We start from the raw sequence: 22,709 nt of genomic DNA on the forward strand, positions 1-22,709 counted from the left end.
TACTGCAAACAATGATTTATTAAACAAAAACCAAACCGGCACGAACACCAAAAACAGGGGAAACAAAAGGGGAGAACACAAACTAACCCGCAGGCGTGGGCCGATTGCCAGAACTGAAAACAGCACTGCACATGGGTTGCACGGCCCACATAAAACGTCGCAGCCTCGACGGGCTGCTCAACCAATTCCTTTATTACCAGGCTCCAGCCATGTCTACATAGTTAACCACACCTGTTCCATGGCTGGAGCCCTGATGTCAAGCAGATCGGCGCCGGGTCGCCTCCAGTCGCACCCAATCGTGACAGTACAAAACAAACTTCATAAAAAAAACTATAAACAGTGTTTAGGAAAAGCTTCTTGATTAATTGATTGAATTTAATTCAAGCAAGATAAACACAATTTGTTATGATAAAGTTATTGATTGCTGTGAGTTTTAATAATCTAACAAGCATTTGTCATTAAAATAATCATTACTCTTGTGTTTCTCAATATATTTACACAGACTGGAATAGTGCTCACACTAAAACCCAGATTAAGACAGCAGAGTCTGTCAGGTTTCCGCTCAGCAACTCTCAAGCTACAGCTGTTTTTTATATGTACATGATTGAAGGAATCAATAATTTGTTGAAGCAGAGTAATCTGCCACCATGTTCAGTATTTGGTTACACATGGAACAAAAGGGCTTGTTGAATGTCAGAAAGTTGGATTAAGAAGTAAGAGTGTTTGTGACAGGAGAGATGATGAGTGGTGCTGAGTTTTTACCTCCATCATTAAGACCAGTGCTGAAAAATGGATATAATTTTTCAGAGAGGGACTGACCAGTAAAAGAGTAAATATGAGAGCTGTTCTCCACATCATAAAAGGAGACCAGACCCTCCTCATAATCCACAAACACCCCCACCTTCTGGGGCTTCATACTCAGAGAGAGGAGGACTGGAGGACCAGCACAAGCTTTATACTTTCCATTCCTCAGGCTCACAGTCCAGTATCCATTCTGAGATGATACTGTGATCTTCCCTTTCCTGTTAATCGACTCTCTGGCGACTCCTAAATCCCACTCAGTCTTCCCCCTGACCTCCACCTCATAGTAAAATCTCCCTGAGGAGAAACCCTCCTTTCCCAGGACACAGATACACTCGTCAAACCTCTCTGGATTATCAGGGAGATTCTGTCGTTTGTCTCCATGTCTCACTTGTTTCCCATCAGCAGACAGGATGAGGCTGGGATGAGCTGAATCAGGATCCAGCGTCACGTCCACTGTAGAAAATGAAGAGAATTAAATGGGAACTTGGCTGATTGTTGTAATAGAATGTAGCTTGTTAGCATGCATAGCAAATTACCTGCATGAAGACCACATTGTTTAATTTCTGTGGAAGAATAATTATGAATTATAATAAACAAAGCAGATTTCACATCCATCTGATAGTAAACATAAATATAATACATTACATAAACATATCATGAATAAAATAAAAAGACTACCCCCCCCTAACAAAAGCATACAAAGAATGAAATGAATGAAACATACCTGCAATGATCTGAGCTTTTTTGCTTACTGTGGAAAGACATATTTTAATAATGTCAGGTTTCTCAGAAATCACCAACATTTTATTAAAAGCATTTTTAAATTTTTCTAAATCTAAATCATTTTTATACATTTTATTTTACATCAGCCAAATTTCTTCATCACTTATTTAACATTAATATAACATTATAGTAATATAAGCAATATATTTATATACTTATGAAATATAATTCAATATGCTTTTTTCAATATATTGTACAACATAAAATTATTCTTTTGCATCTTTATACTGTGCACTTCCATATTTCAGATTTTTTTTGTCATTTCCCATATTAAGGTTTAAGACTTCTATATTAAGGTAAGAGAGATTATTTATTTTATTTAAAAAGATCCCCTCTCCAGGTAACAAGCTCATAAGGATGGTACACAGGTACCAGACAGCTGGTCCATATCAGCCCCATCTTAATATGAACCCAAGAACCCAGACGAGGAGCTAGAGTCGCCCCTGATTTTCCTGCCGTCATGAAAAAGATGGATTTCTCTCCATATTGTCTATCAGTTCTCTTCCAGAGAGCTGTACAGAGAATCGTTCTGTATCCTGACCAGCTGCCTAATTCTACATCTCATTGTGACTGAACATTTTTGATAGTAAAAGCTCTCATATTAATTTGATAATTGTTACACACGTGTTTCCAGGAAAGTCTTTAATTTCTTGTAAAATAAAATCTCATTTTCTGATGCAGTTCTTCTCACTGCCTCCTCACTCAGATGAGGACCCATGACATCAGCCCAGTTCCTGGTGTGTGGAGGGCTGCACAGTGTTGGGTAAATCTACAGTAGAGCAGAAGAGAAGAGAAACCCCTCAGCATGGGGAGTGTTGTCCTGTGATGTAGCAGAGAGAGAGATACTGACCTGTAGGAGGTGGAGGTGATCCTCAGTGTGTGAGATCTTCTCCAGCTCACTGTTCCTCCTCTGGTGCTCAGTGATCTCCTGCTGCAGATCTTTAATCAGCCCTTCAGCCTGCCTCTCTGCAGCTCTCTGCTCCTCCTCCATCCCCTCCAGCAGTCGAGGCAGAATTTTCTCAAGACAAAACTTATCTTCAATGTCTGCTTTTAATTGATTTTTTTGTGTCTGGGAGAACATATAAAACCAGGTCACATGAGGTCAACTTCATCCTGCACATACATCATAGGCAATAAAAACAGCATGCATTAGAGAATATAACACCACCGGAACATCCATGTCATTATCTGAAGGAGGCCAATTCAGCACATTGTCTTCCCTCATTGACATTCTGATGTCTGACTTCTAGTTTCACTCTGGGTATCCGTGATTCAGAGGGACATTAGGCATTTTCACTTTTGCTGTGTGTGGCAAAGCTTAACATCAGTAATGTAGATGGGCATACAGTATGCGATATATGAGCAAATATTTCACTTGTGCAATAATTCCTTGAGTGCGACCGTTTCGCAACTTGATCGTGCACTGTATTGTGTACATGACATACAATGAACAATTTCAAGACTTTCAAGACTTTTTATTTGACTTGGCCAAGACGGACAATCAGCTGAGAATATCAATCCTGTTTGTTGCCCTTTGTGAAGTTTGTCCTCACTGCACATGTGTGATCACAGGACACAGGCAGCAACACATGCAAGCTTATCATGATCGGAGAAACACCTTTACCTTTACATGCGATTTTGTCATACAATTTGATCTAAGAGTTTATCATACGACTGGAAAAATCGCACAGTGTATGCAGACATTCTTTAGTGCGATCAGACAGAAAACAGCCAATCATAATTAACCTTCAACTGGCCTGTGATTGGATGGTTTTGTGGCACATTTGTAATGCTGTGACAAGAGTTGAAAAAGCGCACAGGGCAAGTTGAATGAACACAGAAGTGAGACACTGAGAAAGCAAGAGTGAGACAGAGACTGAAGGAGAGTTCTTATCTGTTCAAAATTGAATTGTGTGTACAAAATGAGTGCTATATACTTCATATCGACTATATCTTTTTTTGCTTTTGTGAGAAAGCTATTTTGTGATGTATATATTGAGTGAGACAGAGACTGAAGGAGAGTTCTTATCTGTTCAAAATTGAATTGTGTGTACAAAATGAGTGCTATATACTTCATATCGACTATATCTGTTTTTGCTTTTGTGAGAAAGCTATTTTGCGATGTATATATTGTTACAGTGTTGGGGTTAGGGGTGGTAGTAGCCTAGTGGGTAACACACTCGCCTATGAACCAGAAGACCCGGGTTCAAATCCCACTTACTACCATTGTGTCCCTGAGCAAGACACTAAACCCTAAGTTGCTCCAGGGGGACTGTCCCTGTAAATACTGACTGTAAGTCGCTCTGGATAAGGGCATCTGATAAATGCTGTAAATGTAAATGTATGTAAATGTAAATGTGTTATCACCCAGCCTCACATAAATGGAGTGCCATAAAACAGAGAACCCAAAGAGAACTAATATCATGTAAACTCCAGACACACAAAAACTCCTTCAAATCCATTAACATCACTAACCATACACCATAAATTGAGATTATTGATAAATTGAGATGGTTTCTTGTATAAAAAAATAATAATTTTGTTCAACATAAATCTGTATTTAAAAAAAAAACTCAATGACACCAATTTACATTTATGAAACTTGTATCATAACCTAACATATAAATGTTACAAACATTTAACATATAAATGTTTTAGTTTAAGACACATTTATTAATAAAAATGAATACAAATGAAGAGCATGGGTATCTCACTGACTTCACTGATTGTTAGACAGATGACCAGTTCACATTAAGTTAAAAATGTTGATGACGAGGGATGATAAAATCACAAATAAAATATTACTGAAAAAGCTTACTCACTTCTCTGAGTGCATGTGTTGCTTTGAACTTTTTGTGCATTTTCTCTCTGTCCTGGATAATCTCCTGCACTTCCCTTTGTGTTTTCTTTAGCTGAGACTGTGTTAAAGGTTTAGACCATATAAGAATGAGAATTTCAAGAAGTTATCAATTATTAAGTATAGTTTTCAGTGTTAAATTATCAACAAACGATAATGCTTAAGGTCAAATTAAATATTCAGATTAACTAAAAAATGTCATTTTGGTAGATTCACCAAAATTCATTAAAATTTCTCACCTTCTTTTCTTCATATTCCTCCTCTACAGGAACAGTGTTGTGACCTCTGTGGTCTCCTTCAGTACAGAACTGACACACACACGTCTGGTCGTCCCTGCAGAAGAACTGCAGGGGTCTCTCGTGTTTCTTACATATATAGTCCTCCAGGTTCTCCACAGGGTCCATCAGTTTGTGTTTCTTCAACCGTTTAGCAACCATGTGAGGTTTGAGATGTGTTTCACAGTAGGTTGTTCCACAATTCAGGCAAGACTTTGTGGCCTTCTCTGAGCAGGTTTCACATTGTACCCAGTCAGGGGCTAATTTAAAATAGAAGAGTATTTATGGTTATAATAATATGGTTATTTTGGTTTACAAACTGGGCAATTGGTTTAGTGCAGTGATCCTCTGCATTTTCTCTTTACCCTTTTAGTTGAAGGACATTGTTGTGTTCAGTGCATAATAAGCTTTACCAGAAGTATGTGTGTTATGACGTAGATTTAGTTCCTGAGTTGGAGACTACCGCAAGATGCACATTCTTTTATTCCTGTAATGTGTTTCATGTCTTTAGTAAATGTCTACATTTTTTCTGCCGTCATTATTACACCACAACTTATCTCAAGCCATCATGTTACACCACAACAGATATGTTTCCAGCTAATGAATGTCACATCAGTGTCTATTCCAGTACAAGTTGTGAGGATGTCACACAAGCTCTTAGATAAGCCAATACTTCCACTCAAAATGTAAATCCCTTAACCTGCATCAAAGATGAGAGAAAAAAAATCTAGCCTGTAGCCTTTAATACAGCATCCTGCTAATCAGCATCTGCTAAGAACCATAAATCAAAGGTTGTGGGTTCAAATCACAAACCTGCTCCCCAGGTGCATGCCCACTTCTCACCAAAGGTGATGGTTAAAAGCAGAGGACACATTTCGTTGTGTCACCGTGTGCTGTGCTGCAGTGTGTCACAATGACAATCACTTCACTTTCTGGTATGCAGGAAGCTGGACTTCACTCCCTTACTAACAGTAAGATTTGACCTTGTTCCTCTCTCAGTCCTCTCCTCTCATCTGACCCTGCCTTCCTTTCCTCTTCACTGTCTTAAATGAGCGTCAACATTGGTGGTGTTGCAGCGTCAGTTGTCAGTCGCTTGCCTTGTAAAATGCAAAAAATCACCTCTTTTCGTCAATCCGGCAAGTTTTTTTTTTTTGCCACATTTGCTCTATCACTCTGCTCTGCTCCCATTTCATGACAAACCACGGTTATGACCACGGTTATAAAGTCAGAACTTTTTTGTTAAAATGTGAGAAACTTTATTGATGGTTTGTGACTTTCTGGTTTATAGGCAGGTGATTTATCCACTAGAGCTGTAATCAGCTGGGTGCTCCAGCTCTGTGTGCTGGTCTGGAGTTTCAAGATGTCTATGTCGTTGTCCTAATTTCCGTTTGTGTACACCTAACCTAACTGTAATTGTAACAGATTACAATTTTTAAAAATTGTAATTAAATTTCGCAACATTGTCACATATAACAGCCAGTCCATTGAAGGGTGAGCACTCAAATGCCTACAGCATGAAATTAGACCCAAATTCAATACATTTCAGTAATCACAGTAACTCCGTCCCTCCTCGGGTAACAAGCCCATATGGGTGAGCATGAAAAGGATTCAAGAATTACTCTAAAGTCCTTTTCATCACATTTTAATTCATATGATTAGATCTTCATCATATAAGTATACTCACTTTTCTTGTACATGATTAAGTATGCTTTTTCTGTACTGGAAAGTTGGCTTAAGTTACCCTCTCCCTGTAAAAAATAAAATAAAATGTCACAACCAGACAGGTCTCAATTGTAACAATGTGATTATAAATAGTAGATTTCTTATACCACTTCCACACGGCTGTCATCAAAGAAGAACCAGTTGTCATCACCTGGTGGTTTAATGAAAGCGTTGTAGTGGCCGCTTTTGAGGTTCCCACTGTGATTAATAACCCCATAGATGCTATATCTGCAGCCCTGATAAAACTTGAAATTAGGAGGTTTACTGTGTAATATGTAATAGGTCTAATTGTGTATTTTTGCAATTTCACATACCTTTAAATCAATAATGGATGGTACAGAGATGGGGCAACGGTTTTTCACCCATGTCATGCATGTAGGGTCAAACTGAAATCTCTTGATTTGCAGCCCCAAAATGGGTGGACACTGTTTAATTGTTCTCCTCTATAGAGCATAATTTGTAATAAAACACAGAAAAACTACAGTCAACTTCTTAGAAAAAAAATCATCACTGCACTATGAATGACACAAACTCATAACTTTAAGGCAAAGCATTGAGGTTCATGTAGGTTATTGTCATGATGGCTGGACATGGTGAGGAAGGAGGACTGATATTCACAACATCAGGAGACCGAGGTGTATTACACGACAGGGGAAACATCACCAAACAACAACAAACATCTCGAGTAGCTCCTTCCGAACCAGATCCTGAAACTCCTTCATCTTTTTAATGATGGTGGCTAAATCAGGGGTGACTCTTGGACCACCTATCTGGTACCTGTGTAACCCCCATATGGGCATGTTACCTGGGGAGGGGCAGTCATTTAACACCACATTATGTTAGCTTTACAGACTTAAATTTAACTCTGATTTGGGTGTGACTTCATGTAACCATAAACCATATTTAACCAGTTGTCAGGATTGCCTGCAGCTGGGCTCCACACCTGACTTTAATCCTGACGCCCCATAAATGCCGGAAGTTTCCGCCCCTTCTGGGTCTCTGGCATTTTCATGGACTCTGCACGAACTTGACCTGGTTTTGTTTCATGTGTTTTGAGTTCTGGCAATCGCCACACGCCTACGGGTTTGTTTCAGTTCTTTATTGTAGTTAAATTGTTTTTGGCCATCGCGCCGCTGTTTATTTGTATTTCTTTGTTTATTGTATAATAAAAAACCCCGTTCCCAGTATGTCAGACCTCTGCGCTTCCTTCCCCCATAAGTCCGTAGTCGTGACAGAATGCCAGAGACCCCCCCAAAAGCGCAGGGGTGGAAAGCAGAGGAGAAGAAACGCCGCGAAGGACGCAGCCCGGCGCGGCGAACGCGGACGCCAGGGGAGAGACGCGCCGCCCGTTCTGGTGGAGCGTTTTCTCCCCGAGAAGCCGTGGTACGCGGCGCCGCGTGATGACGTCACCCCCGGGAAACTCCGCGAAACCCGGAAGCGACAACGTCGGCGGGTGAGTGGGCGGAGCGAGGACGTTGGCGTCGGCAGCAGCGAGGAAGTGACATGGGCAGCGAGCGCAGAAGATGCGACCCCCACGATCTTCGGCATGTCGAGCCAAGAACTCTGCGCTCTGCTGGCAAGGCTCCCTGTGGACTGGGACGACACGGACGACGGGAGACGAGAGTTGGGCTCCGCCCATCGCGCCAGTCTGCGATCGTCGCAAGGTCCGTGGGGACCCACGTCACTTCCAGGGGGGTGAGAAGCGGCAACAACGGCGGCGTTCCTCCAGCGAGGAGGTGGGCAGCCTCCAGCCCGAATGGCCAGAGTACTGCCCATGGGAGCTTATCGCGCCATGGGTCCAGGATGTCCGCAGGGTGGATGACCCTTGGAGTCAGCGGTGGGAGGACACGGATGACGAAAGCGATGATGACGTGGAATTTCGGTGGGCGGTCGTTGCCGGGATGGCTCCGCCCAGCGTGCGCGTCCGAGATCATCGCGGCGTCCGTGATGACCCATGTGACTTCCGGGGGTACGAGGTGGACACGGACGACGACCAGGATGACGCCGTTTGGGCAGTCGGTGCCGGGATGGCTCCGCCCATCGCGCCCATCCAGGATCGTCACGAGGTCCGTGGAAACCCACGTCCCTCCCAGCAGTGTGAGGAAAGCTGGTGGAAGAGGGCGACGGGAGGTCGCCAGCCAGCAACTGCGCTGCCGGGACTGCCTCGCAGGGAATCCTCCATTCCTGCTCCAGTCGCCGACCCGCCTTCCCTCTGCCCGGACGTTCCCCAGCGAAATGGCAGCGCAGCACCAGCGCCCACACCTGCTGGAGAAGACGTCCACCCCCCTCCACACCACACACCTACCACCATCTCCAGCGACGTGCCCAGCCCCGTGTGGGACAGCCCAATTGTCCCGGGACCCTTCAGTGGGGCAGCAGACACTGATAAGACCACCACCATCCTCTCGTGTCTGCTTGGGTCAGCATGGGGCTGGAGCGCAGCCCTCTGGCAGCAGGGAGAGACAGACAGCAGTTTTCGGGACTTCCAGCAGAGACTGAGGGCGGAGTTTGATCGGCCAGAGCCTGAGCCAGGGATCGAACTCTGCCCCTCCACCACATCCAGCGCCAGTCAGGATCCGGGGCAAGAAGACCAAGCACTGGCGGGCGACGAGAAGGTCGCACCTCCCGAGATCCTGGCTGTGCCCCCTGAGGAGGTCCCGGAGAGCCCAGAGAGGGAGCCAGACGACCCTCTCTTCTGTCTGTCTCTGTCTGTGTGTGTGTGTGTGTGTGCGTGGCATATGTGTCCGTATGTCGCCCCCACTTCCCCTCTTTGTGTCCACCAGATGGCGACCCAGCCGCGGAGCCGAACCCCAGGGAGGAGGTTCCTGACCCGAATGTGCTGGTCCAAGGCGAGGTGGACAAGCCCCAAGGTACCCCTAAGTCCAGCCGGGGGGGGTGCTCCCCCAAAGAATTTTTTGGGGGGGTGCAGTTCGGGTTGGGGACTCCTCCTGAGGGGAGGGTAGGTGGGGAAGCGATTGAGCTGGGTCCTCCGGTAGCCAGTGAGGAGGGCGGGCCAGGCATGGGCCTGCGTCTGCCTCCAGAGGGGTGGAGCGCCATAGAGCCCCCGGGTAGGCATGAGGACCCAGCTGGGACAGGCAGGAAGAGGGCCTGCTTGTCCCAACGGACACAGAAGGGGCTAGCCGGATGGTCTGGCAATGCCCCCCCCTTGGCACCAGGGCCGGGCAGCGAGAGGGGCTGCATAGTCCCAGAAGGCACCAGCCTGGGGTGCCTGGAACAGTTGCCGGAAGCTCTGGGACAATCTCCCTGCGCGGTGCAGGGGGTGACACAAGACGTGTCAGAGGGGACATGTGGAGACAGGGCCCACACGTACCCAGATGGATCGGCCCTGATTATTGTGTGCAGGTACGGGAGTCCGGGGCCGCCAAGCGGGACCACGCCGGGGAGCCAGGCCGAGGGTCCGGGGCCGCCACGCCTGACCACGCCGGGGAGCCAGGCCGAGGGACCGGGGCCGCCACGCCTGACCACGCCGGGGAGCCAGGCCGAGGGACCGGGGCCGCCACGCCTGACCACGCCGGGGAGCCAGGCCGAGGGACCGGGGCCGCCACGCCTGACCACGCCGGGGAGCCAGGCCGAGGGACCGGGGCCGCCACGCCGGGGAGCCAGGCCGAGGGACCGGGGCCGCCCCGCCTGGCCACGCCGGGGGCCCAGGCCGAGGGACCGGGGCCGCCACGCCTGACCACGCCGGGGAGCCAGCCGAGGGACCGGGGCCGCCACGCCTGACCACGCCGGGGAGCCAGCCCGAGGGACCGGGGCCGCCACGCCTGACCACGCCGGGAGCCAGGCCGAGGGACCGGGGCCGCCACGCCTGACCACGCCGGGGAGCCAGGCCGAGGGACCGGGGCCGCCACGCCTGACCACGCCGGGGAGCCAGCCCGAGGGACCGGGGCCGCCACGCCTGACCACCCGGGGAGCCAGCCCGAGGACCGGGGCCGCCACGCCTGACCACGCCGGGGAGCCAGCCCGAGGGACCTTGGGCCGCCACGCCTGACCACGCCGGGGAGCCAGCCTGAGGGACCGGGTCCTCCAAGGGGAGGATACAGCAGGGCAGGAGCCCTGTGGTTGCCGCCGTCCGCCCCGCCGCCTCCACTGATGGTACTGTTGGGGCTCCGAGGACGTAGCCCTTGGAGGGGGGGCTCTGTCAGGATTGCCTGCAGCTGGGCTCCACACCTGACTTTAATCCTGACGCCCCATAAATGCCGGAAGTTTCCGCCCCTTCTGGGTCTCTGGCATTTTCGTGGACTCTGCACGAACTTGACCTGGTTTTGTTTCATGTGTTTTGAGTTCTGGCAATCGCCACACGCCTACGGGTTTGTTTCAGTTCTTTATTGTAGTTAAATTGTTTTTGGCCATCGCGCCGCTGTTTATTTGTATTTCTTTGTTTATTGTATAATAAAACCCCCTTCCCAGTATGTCAGACCTCTGCGCTTCCTTCCCCCGTAAGTCCGTAGTCGTGACACCAGTGGTGGACAGTAAGGAAGTAAATGTAATTTATTATTGTACTTAATAGTGTATTTGTGTATCAGGAGATTTTTTACTCCAGTACATTTCAATGTCAAATATCTTACTTTTTACTCCACTACTTTTTCCAAATGCAGTCATTCCTTTTTCATGTATTAAAATGTAACCTGTGAACACGGCATCAGAGTAAGATACAAAAGATAAGTGCACCAGTAAAATTACAGCGCACAGCTACTGACCTGCTATACTACTGGTTACATAAACTAGCTTATGCCTGCATTTAAGATGGAGAACACGCCTGAGTCCAGTTTGCCAGAACATTCATGGCCTTATTCGAGAGCTTTTTTCAAAGCTGTAGAAAAAAGGACTCACTTTTAAATGCCTTTTATCTCAGCCCCATGCGTGTGTCAGCATGGGGAGAGAAAAGTTAAGAAAGCTGCTCAAAGTGAAGCTGGTTAAAAGTAAAAAAATGTTAAATGTTCCCATTTGGGAAATACAGAAAGGACCTTGTCTCGCCTGGACCAATGCAGCTGCAGTGCATCATGAGCCAAAATGAATAAAAGACAACAGTCATTTCAGTGTAATTTATTTTATGGTATGTTTTAGCGGTAAACATGCTAAAAGTGCCAACGAGTCATCATATTTTCAGTGTTTTCCAATGTGTAGACCACATATATAATCTAATAAAATTTGCTTATATTATTCAATTCAAGTTGTAATACGATATAATGATCACCCAAAACAATTATATTGTGAATACAGTAGTAGATGAAAAACAAAATGTCCATTTTAACCGTTATTGTACATGTAGTTTGTATCAGTTTTTCGCTCAGAAACTCACACTCAGTTCTAGCGGTGTTGGTCTGGTCTGAAGTCCCTGAGCAAGACACTTAACCCTGAATGTCTCCTTGGTGACTGTCCCTGTCACTACTGATTGTAAGTTGTTCTGGATAAGGTAATAAATATAAATATATGATCCTAGGTCATCAGTGGCAGAGTAATTAATGGCATTCCATTAAAAAAACTGTGAGATGTCAATTGATTTATGTCAGAAATGAATTGATTTAAAAAATAAATTAAATTTAGACTTTTAATAATTTTTGATACTTAAACACATTTCAAGGCAAGTACTTTTGTATTTTTAGTCAAATGTAAATTTAAAAAGACATTTACTTTTACTTGAGTAAAATTGTACCTACTTTATACTAACATGGTTTATGTATATGGCTTGTGTACCTTGTCCACCACTTATTTAACTATAAATTAAGAAAACTGATTTTCTAATAAAATTGCTATTTATAATAATAAAAATAATAATATATTTATAGTGCTCTTTTCATCACAGGATATCAAAGGGCTAAAGGTTAAAAAGAGGAAAAAGGCAGACATTTAAAAATTAGTGCATTGAATTTAATTGTGAAAACACAATTAGGTAGTAAACCAACTCTAAATTTAGGGCATGGAACTTCAAATAACTGTTACAGTATTAAATGGAATTAAAGCAAATAAAATGTGTCACATTTTTCATTAAACATATTTAGTCAAGCAGTTGTTATTTTTTGTTTAATTATTTAAGTATTGTATATTCAACATATTCAGGCTGTATATTCGACATATTCAGAGTTTAGTACAATGAACAAAGATGTATGATTTTTTTATTAAAAATAATGAAGCGACAACAAAGATCTTGCCCAGGTAATGGGAAAAAATGTATTTGATTTTTACAACTGGGAAATTACTCACAATTGCTGTGATTGTTTTGCCACGACAGACATCGCAGTACATCCTGTTATCTTCATCTAATTTCACCGGTGCAAAGAAGGACTTCAGCATTTCATTCTGAAAAAATGTATATATATATATATATATATATATATATATATACACACACACACACACACACACACACACACACACACATATATATTCATAAAACATATTGACAAGACTAAATGTAAATGTTAAGTTCACATATTACACTAATGCAGAACTATTGCATGATCTTATGATCTATCATGATTTTTTGTTGTTGAGTTAATGATGAAAGCACTTGGATCTCTGAGATTAATTCATAATTACTAGGTCATTAGTTAAAGAAGACATAATTAGCAACTAATACATGAATACATATCCATGGACGCACTGGGCCCAGGTCGATCAGAATTGTCCCAGTGGTGCTGGCCCACATTTCGGATCTCATGAACGACTACCATCTGGAAGCATCTTTGGTGGATTGTGTGACAACCTTGATAGCTTTCCTTTTAAGTTAAATTAGCACTGCCAAGACTTTAAAAGCGCCCCATTTATAGATTGTCCTCTCAGGATTAGGTGAAACAGGAACAGACAGAGGTCTCTGTAAGTGCTACTAGTTGAGTAGACACCAATGGCATTAACCAGGGTACTGGAACGGTGAAGTGAAAAAACAAAAACAGTGGAACATTAAGGAAGACAAAAAGCAAGAAAAAAAGCAATTAATTCCTCAGTATTGGACATTTGTGATCAGCAAACTCCCAAAGTTTCAAAAGATGTTCCCAATGACTCTTGGGCGGGGGTATTTCCTCTCCCCTGTGAGCACTTCAGGGTTTGGCCCTGTCAGGTCAGAGGGCCTGGTTTTTGATAACAGTTACAAGGCAACTGTTTGCCTTAAATATTAACTAATGTTTATTTAACCTGGATGGTTGCATGGTTGTTATATACAATTGTCACAGCTGCCATTGAATCACCGGGCCCACTGGGGGTGCACACATGACCAATGGGGAGGCCACCCAGAAGTGGAAGGGGACAGGGTCAACACTCCGGACAAAAGACGGATGGCCACCTTAGAAGCTGCCTGGTCTTTCTTTGGTTTTTCTGCATTGACGCTAGTCTTTTTGTGAATACTGGACCTTGCTTCAAGCTGACCCTTGACTGATTTTTGAACGCCCTTTCTGGATCGAATGCTGCCGACTCCTTCCGTCCCCAACAATTCATAAGCCTCAGCCACCAGACACCAATGTGTATAACCCTCACCTCCGGACACCGATTAAGCCTGCTGTCTCTCTAAGGCCCATGTCCCAACCACCGCTGCAGAATGCGACTGTCCCTCTCCCCGTAACTCCCACTCCTGTTCCCCCTCATCTGTGGTCCTTCTTCAGCATCTTAAGGGACCTCGTCCTGCTGCTTCCTCATTTTGTCCATCAGTCCGCTCCACAGCCCTCGCCATGTCTGCAAGTGCGCTGTCGGACTCCAGCACTGACAGCACTATATACATTATTTTGAACTCTTTCATTCTTTCATGTTTGTTGAGTTAGAATCTTTACCATGTCATCACTGCCTGTTTTCTCCAAAGAGACATTCCTCTGCCTCCTCGTCATGCCCTTCCCTTGTCTAATCTTTTTTACGTGAAGGTCAACATCCGTGGATGTTGTGGCTCACGCTGGTTTCACGTTTGTAGATCAAAGCGGTGGAAATTTGCCTACCTCTTTTCATCCCTCCACACCAGGGTTATCGTTTCATCGGTTAACTTACACACGCTCACTCCTCTGGTCCACCTTGTTTTCGTGACAGTATTTACCCACATGTGGTCTACCATTCGTGTTACTGTTGTCGTGAACCAGGCATTTGTATCAGAGGTCATCGCACTAAATTCCAAACCTTGATGAGTCGACTTGACTATGGTTTCATACAGTTTTGTCACAGGAAACTGAAGATATTAGTAGGTATGACATAATCACAGAAATCATTAATTCATGGTTTGCAACAATAATTCATGATAGATCATGCATTAATTCATGTATTAATTCATCAGGAGTCATGCAGTAGCTGTGCATTAATTAAGTGCATTAAGTGTATCTTTACCCTTCTTTAACAACATGCATGTTTATATTGTCTACCAAAAAGGTTGCCTCCTTACCACATGATATATTTCATTTTTCTCAGGACCAACAGAAAGTGGAATAATGGAGAATTCCTCTTCCAGTGTTGAATCATGATCCTTGTTTAAACAAATAAATTGCTTTTGGACTGTTACCTGAAATACCTTAAACATTCACAGAATATAAAAGTTAAAAACGAATGAAGTGATGAGCATACACATCATACAGAATATACATCTATGCATATATACAGTAATACATGAAGTTACCAAAATTATCAGCACTCCTTGCACAATTTCACCCCAAAAATGATAGATATTACAAATTACTGTGCTATCGATCAAAAGTTTGGATGCCCCTAATCTGTGGCAGTTTTGGAGACAAAGATGGAGTCATTTGCAAGAATCCAATGCAAGAAACATATTTAGTATTTGTTATATGAGGAGAAAGTGAAGTATGTTTGATGAATCTGCTTTGTTCACGATTGTTATCATCAAACTTCACTTCACATCAAGCTTCATGAGATGCTCATGAACATGAGTGAATGATAAGAAAGTGTTCAGCATACACCTTCAGCACTGTTGGAAACCCTCCACGATGTCCAATTTAAAGAGGGAATCTAAGAGTGTGAAATGCTGCCATCACAGCAAAAGCACTTTTTCCCTTGTTCACAATTATCATTGTTTATTACATAACCACAGGTGTGTTATTCCATAGTCCTCTGTTTTCTGTTTTGTTCTATAATGTAAAAACTGCAAGACCTTTAAACTACACTGGTCACTTATAATTCTAAACTGTAAATTTAAAATGGTGAAAATGTTATATTTATTGTCTAACTATATTGTCTTATATTTCTTGTATGTTTATATTTAACCCTAAGTTCTAAAGTGTATATTTTCTTAATCTTATTGTTTCCTGAACTGGTGTAACTCCAGCCTCGTTGTCTCGTCATCTTGCGTTGTATTGTATATAGCAGAGATGACAATAATGTTTACTTTGACTTGATTAGTTAAAAATCGTTTTCCAGTGCTAAAGAGACTTGCTTAGTGCCTAGGGTTAGACTGATATGTTTAAAAAAATTCAATGACACGGTCTAATTGCAGATGACTCCATCTACATCATGATGTTTTATAAGCATTATCTACTGAATTTTAAAATATTTCAAGCTCAAGCCATCAACAGCAATTTACCTTGGCTGCACTGCTGCCCACGTTTGAGATAATGTTTCGGAGCCACTCGACTGCATCTTGCTGTTCATTAACTTAAACCAAACACAAATGCACAGAAATGCACTACTGAATGATGAAATGTTATAATTAAAAACAGAAATCATAACTAAGATTTGACCATACCAGTATAAAAAAAATATGACTAACCATTGGTTATTTTGAGGCTTGTGGTTACCCCACGAGTTGAGATTCTTTCACTCTCCCCTTGGAGATTTTCAAACAGCCCTTTTAGTTGAATCAAAACTTCATTCTCGTTTTCTTGCATACTACATTAACAGATGACAACATGGGGTGAAGTTAAAGTATTACTGTTTTTGTATTAATGTCCAACAGAAATATACCTTTCTATGTTTTCTCGAAACTCTTTGGACATGAAGAGGATCTGCAATGCTGAATTCAAATAGCATGTTGATCCTTGGTTCTGCAGTCCCTTGTATTTGTCTGTTAACAGTGGTAACAAAAGGAAAAAAGAATTAGCATATATCCCTTGATTCAGACTCATTATGGTGTCAGACAAATAGACAGATTTTAATGCCCTGGGGTCTCATCTATTACCATTGTATACAAAAAAAATGCATGCCTCTTCCTACATATTCATATTTATGCAAACTCTGACCCCTGCATGTGAACATTTTGGGGGGAAAATTTGACCGCGGGTGAAGAGGGTGAGCAAAAATGTGAGTGACTTATTTATGTAAATAGAAATTATGTGCATTGTATTAATGTGCAAGTTATTAGAGCTGTTATTCTTGGCCCGAGCCAGGTTGGGTTTGGGCTCAATTCTTATCATTTTAAATCGTGCAGTAAATGATCATTCAGCAAACACAAACTTACAAACTTAAAGTGAACTACAACTCTTTCATTCAAATGACATAAAACGCTGTTACATTTATTTCATTATTTAATTCATTTAAGTTTTTCCAATGTGTTCACCAGTTTTATGGTATAACCGCGGGCTGATTGATTTTTTTTTTTGTAACCAGATGGATACAGTCAATTATACAACAGCAACAACAATAATAATAATGGTGTCAGGATTGCCTGCAGCTGGGCTCCACACCGGAATGCAATCCTGACGCCCCATAAATGCCGGAAGTTTCCGCCCGTTCGGGGTCGCTGGCATTTTCGTGAACTTTAGTTGGTAACACTGTTCGTAATTTGAGTTCTGGCAATCGCCACACGCCTACGGGTTAGTTTCAGTTCCTTATTTAAGTTAAATCGTTTTCGGCCACCGCGCCAGTCTTTATTTGTGTTTCTTTATTGTTTATTTGTTAATAAAAACCCCTTCCCAACATGTCAGACCTCTGCGCTTCCTTCCCCCGTAAGTCCGTAGTCGTGACAGAATGCCAGCGACCCCCCCAAAAGCGCAGAGGTAAAAAACAGAGGAGAAGAAACGCCGCGAAGGACGCCGCGCTGCGCGGCGAACGCGGACGCCAGGGGAGAGACGCGCCGCCCGTTCTGGTGGAGCGTTTTCTCCCCGAGAAGCCGTGGTACGCGGCGCCGCGTGATGACGTCACCCCCGGGAAACTCCGCGAAACCCGGAAGCGACAACGTCGGCGGGTGAGTGGGCGGAGCGAGGACGTTGGCGTTGGCAGCAGCGAGGAAGTGACGTGGGCAGCGAGCGCAGAAGATGCGACCCCCACGATCTTCGCCATGTCGAGCCAAGAACTCTGCGCTCTGCTGGCAAGGCTCCCTGTGGACTGGGACGACACGGACGACGACGAGAGCACGGGAGACGAGAGTTGGGCTCCGCCCATCGCACCAGTCTGCGATCGTCGCAAGGTCCGTGGGGACCCACGTCACTTCCAGGGGGGTGAGAAGCGACAACAACGGCGGCGTCCCTCCAGCGAGGGGATGGGCAGCCTCCAGCCCGAATGGCCAGAGTACTGTCCCTGGGAGTTGATCGCACCCTGGGTCCAGGATGTCCGCAGGGTGGACGACCCTCGGAGTCACAGGTGGGAGGACACAGATGACGAAAGCGACAATGACGTGGATTTTCGTTGGGCAGTCGGGGCCGGGATGGCTCCACCCAGCGCGCGCGTCCGAGATTGTCGCGACATCCGTGAAGATCCACGTGACTTCCGAGGGTATGAGGTCGACACGGACCAACACGAGGATGACGCCGATTGGGCAGTCGGTGCCGGGATGGCTCCGCCCATTGTGCCCGTCCGTTGCGAGGTCCGTGGAAACCCACGTCAGTCTCAGAGGTGCGACAACAGTGAGGAGGAGGACAGCGATGCGGGCGTAAGCTGGTGGAACAGGGCGACAGGAGGTCGCCAACCAGCAACTGCACTGTCGGAACTGCCTCACAGGGAAGATGCCCTCCCAGCTCCAGTCGCCGACCCGCCTTCCCTCTGCTCGGACGTTCCCCAGCTGAACGGCAGCGCATCACCAGCGCCCCCGCATGCTGGAGAAGACGTCCACCACCCCCCACGCCACACGCCCACCACCATCTCCAGCGACGCTGCCTGGCAGCAGGGAGAGACCGACAGGAGTTTTCGGGACTTCCAGCAGAGACTGAGGGCGGAGTTTGATCGGCCAGAGCCTGAGCCAGGGATCGAACTCTGCCCCTCCACCACATCCAGCGCCAGTCAGGATCCGGGGCAAGAAGACCCAGCACTGGCGGGCGACGAGAAGGTCGCGCCTCCCGAGATTCTGGCTGTGCCCCCTGAGGAGGTCCCGGAGAGCTCAGAGAGGGAACCAGACGACCCTCTCTTCTGTCTGTCTCTGTCTGTGTGTGTGTGCGTGGCATATGTGTCCGTATGTCGCCCCCACTTCCCCTCTTTGTGTCCACCAGATGGCGACCCAGCCGCGGAGCCGAACCCCAGGGAGGAGGTTCCTGACCCGAATGTGCTGGTCCAAGGCGAGGTGGACAAGCCCCAAGGTACCCCGAAGTCCAGCCGGGGGGGGTGCTCCCCCAAAGAATTTTTTGGGGGGGTGCAGTTCGGGTTGGGGACTCCTCCTGAGGGGAGGGGAGGTGGGGAAGCGATGGCGCTGGGTCCTCCGGTAGCCAGTGAGGAGGGCGGGCCAGGCATGGGCCTGCGTCTGCCTCCAGAGGGGTGGAGCGCCATAGAGCCCCCGGGTAGGCATGAGGACCCAGCTGGGACTGGCAGGAAGAGGGCCTGCTTGTCCCAACGGACGCAGAAGGGGCTAGCCGGATGGTCTGGCAATGCCCCCCCCTTGGCACCAGGGCCGTGCAGCGAGAGGGGCTGCATAGTCCCAGAAGGCACCAGCCTGGGGTGCCTGGAACAGTCGCCGGAGGCTCTGGGACAATCTCCCTGCGCGGTGCAGGGGGTGACACAAGACGTGTCAGAGGGGACATGTGGAGACAGGGCCCACACGTACCCAGATGGATCGGCCCTGATTATTGTGTGCAGGTACGGGAGTCCGGGGCCGCCATGCGGGACCACGCCGGGGAGCCAGGCCGAGGGTCCGGGGCCGCCATGCGGGACCACGCCGGGGAGCCAGGCCGAGGGTCCGGGGCCGCCATGCGGGACCACGCCGGGGAGCCAGGCCGAGGGTCCGGGGCCGCCATGCGGGACCACGCCGGGGAGCCAGGCCGAGGGTCCGGGGCCGCCATGCGGGACCACGCCGGGGAGCCAGGCCGAGGGTCCGGGGCCGCCAAGCGGGACCACGCCGGGGAGCCAGGCCGAGGGTCCGGGGCCGCCAAGCGGGACCACGCCGGGGAGCCAGGCCGAGGGTCCGGGGCCGCCAAGCGGGACCACGCCGGGGAGCCAGCCCGAGGCACCGGGGCCGCCACGCCTGACCACGCCGGGGAGCCAGCCGAGGGACCGGGGCCGCCACGCCTGACCACGCCGGGGAGCCAGCCCGAGGGGACCGGGGCCGCCACGCCTGACCACGCCGGGGAGCCAGCCCGAGGGACCGGGGCCGCCACGCCTGACCACGCCGGGGAGCCAGCCCGAGGGACCGGGTCCTCCAAGGGGAGGATACAGCAGGGCAGGAGCCCTGTGGTTGCCGCCGTCCGCCCCGCCGCCTCCACTGATGGTACTGTTGGGGCTCCGAGGACGTAGCCCTTGGAGGGGGGGCTCTGTCAGGATTGCCTGCAGCTGGGCTCCACACCGGAATGCAATCCTGACGCCCCATAAATGCCGGAAGTTTCCGCCCGTTCGGGGTCGCTGGCATTTTCGTGAACTTTAGTTGGTAACACTGTTCGTAATTTGAGTTCTGGCAATCGCCACACGCCTACGGGTTAGTTTCAGTTCCTTATTTAAGTTAAATCGTTTTCGGCCACCGCGCCAGTCTTTATTTGTGTTTCTTTATTGTTTATTTGTTAATAAAAACCCCTTCCCAACATGTCAGACCTCTGCGCTTCCTTCCCCCGTAAGTCCGTAGTCGTGACAAATGGTTAAAGAAAAATGTAAAAAGTTATTGTGAAGAATGCAATAAAAAGTATTTACTAACATCACCCCTCCCGGGCTCCACTGCAAAAATGGTCTAAACCTATTGCAGCAACATTAAATAACACCAGCTTTTTTTCCAATATGTAGTAATTTAATGTAATTGACAATATTATTTATCATCCAAGTAAGTAAATTCATTTACATGTTCATAGCCCTCTAAAGTGCATGTTCTGATCAATTTTGATACTGTGTATAATACTAGATGATATAGTAGATTGCATGCTTTTAATCTAAAACATACACCAATGCAGAATTATCTGCAGAATGTTCATTTCAGTCATTTGAGGCTTTTGACTTGACTTGGGACTAAAGACTTTATTGGATGTGAGCTTCAGAACCATTAAATCTGAACATTTTATTAATAAGATCAATGAGGTCTACAGTAGAGTGTGGGAAAATGTGTAGACAATATCTTAATGTGTTAATATCTTAATTTATTGATTCTACCATAATATTTTGCTAAACAAGTACCTCCATCAGTGATTATTTTAATCACAGCTAATGTAGCTAGTGTAAGACACCCAGGTAAAATAACTGGTTAGCATGCTCATCAGTATTCTTCAAGATACGCTTACCTGTAGGTAAAGTCTTCATTGCCAGTTGGATTTTTGCTGGAGAGGCAAAAGGAAGTAGCTAAGGTATCACTGTTCATGCTTTATATTCTTTTTCTTTCATTTCACTCATCCCCACCCACACTCAAACATTCAAACACACACCCACATTTCCAAATTCTCAAATGTGAGGATTGGTGGATAAACAGTTCTCAGAAAAACAGGAATGCAATTGAAATTAAAATGTCATTACTGAAGTAATAATTCTCTAGTGTAACAAATAAATGTATATAGGGTTCTGTATTTGTCAATTTCAAGGTCAAGTTTCATATCGATCCACAGTACAAAGTTACAGCTTGTTTGTTTGCAGTACAAGAGACAACTGAGGCACTCCAATAAAGAACTTTCCTTTTATTATTGTTGTTTTTTTGCTTTAGATGTCAGTTGTTTAAGATTATGATTGCTTAATATTTGATTTCATTTGATGACAAAGCTGACATTATTATTATTTGAAAGCTCTGTGTATCAGTCCAAATAAAACCCTGCCATGTACACCAGGTTGTCTTTGCAATCTGTGTGATGCAAATCAGTTTGTTTATCAGATTCCATTTCTCAGAAGTGATTTCGGAGGAGGAAATAGTTGAAAATGAAAGTTAAATTGTTGAAATGTTTGAGTATGTTTATTAAACTGACAGGTTTGGCTGTAGTTTTTGCCAATGCAAATCACATAGATAATGTTGTTGCGTGACACCTATAAAGGTCAGGTTTCATGTCTGTCAGCAGTATGTATTTACAGCTTGTTTACAGTAAATGAGTCCATTGAGGTGCTCCAAGGGTGCAAAAGGTCATTCGTGGTGCAATGGAATGCTGGGCAGTAATAATGTTCTAAAAAAAAAAAAAATCATCTGTCAAGAGAAGCATGATCAGCAATAACATTTTATTTCGGTTGTTTTAGGTGGTAATTTTCCACAAATAGCTGACATTTGTCACGACCGCGAGCTGACGGGGCAGAGAAGCGCAGAGGCGGGACATTCTGGGAAAGAGATTTTATTTATAAACACATTACATTTACATTTACAGCATTTACCAGACGCCCTTATCCAGAGCGACTTCCAATCAATAGTTTCAGGGACAGTCCCCCCCAGGAGCAACTTAGGGTTAAGTGTCTTGCTCAGGGACACAATGTTAGTAAGTGGGATTTGAACCTGGGTCTTCTGGTTCATAGGAGAGTGTGACAGTGACTAAAGGGTAGAACATAAATGAGCCTGCAGGCGTGTGGCGATTGCCAGAACTCAAAGTACACTCATACAGCATACATTGCCAGGTTAAGTTCATGAAAAAGTTACAGACTTTTAAACGCTGTCAGAATTGACCCCAGCTGGCAACTTCACCTGGAGCCAATCCTGACAACATTAGCAATAACAACTAAAAGATTTCCCAATTGGCTGTACATTTAGGGAAAATAGGGAAGTCAATCCTAAAGAACTATGCATATTTACTTATTGCCATCCAGCCCCATTTTACACTATCCCGGACTGGAGTAACCCCTTTTCGGACCGGATCGTGACAGAATCCCCCCCCCTATGGCACGACCCCTGGCGGGCCAGACGAAGCAGTCCATGAAGGAGGGAGGAAAGTCCAAACACAGAGTCTGAATGGTTCGAGTGGACAAGAGGAATCGAACGGAATCGATTCGAAGAAAAAGATGAGATTAACTGCTGTGAGGAATGATAA

General features: G+C 45.9%; 1 protein-coding gene across 1 annotated transcript; it reads right to left on the minus strand.

Annotated features, from left to right (window-relative positions):
* LOC114799022 (E3 ubiquitin-protein ligase TRIM39-like) lies at positions 1-21,103 on the minus strand. The gene is made up of 16 exons (XM_028995133.1): positions 21,000-21,103; positions 16,345-16,444; positions 16,151-16,269; positions 15,965-16,035; positions 14,813-14,938; positions 12,664-12,759; positions 6,756-6,884; positions 6,549-6,686; positions 6,404-6,467; positions 4,684-4,979; positions 4,410-4,505; positions 2,438-2,656; positions 2,212-2,356; positions 1,529-1,555; positions 1,341-1,367; positions 1-1,257 (listed from the first exon to the last, which is right to left on the minus strand). Exons 1-16 carry the CDS (start codon positions 21,016-21,018, stop codon positions 707-709), a joined length of 2,223 nt encoding a protein of 740 aa, XP_028850966.1. The 5' UTR covers positions 21,019-21,103; the 3' UTR covers positions 1-706.
* Between the last annotated feature and the right edge of the window lie 1,606 nt (positions 21,104-22,709).

The sequence above is a fragment of the Denticeps clupeoides genome, chromosome 1 (assembly GCF_900700375.1).
Source record: "Denticeps clupeoides chromosome 1, fDenClu1.1, whole genome shotgun sequence".
Lineage (NCBI taxonomy): Eukaryota > Metazoa > Chordata > Actinopteri > Clupeiformes > Denticipitidae > Denticeps > Denticeps clupeoides.

Excerpts from the sequence above, each read along its gene's own strand:
- LOC114799022 (XM_028995133.1), bottom strand. Across the intron at positions 12,760-14,812 it reads AAAATGAAATATATCATGTG|AATGAAATGCTGAAGTCCTT; the intron begins GTAAGGAGGCAA and ends ACATTTTTTCAG. Across the intron at positions 2,357-2,437 it reads ATCACCTCCACCTCCTACAG|ATTTACCCAACACTGTGCAG; the intron begins GTCAGTATCTCT and ends GCTCTACTGTAG.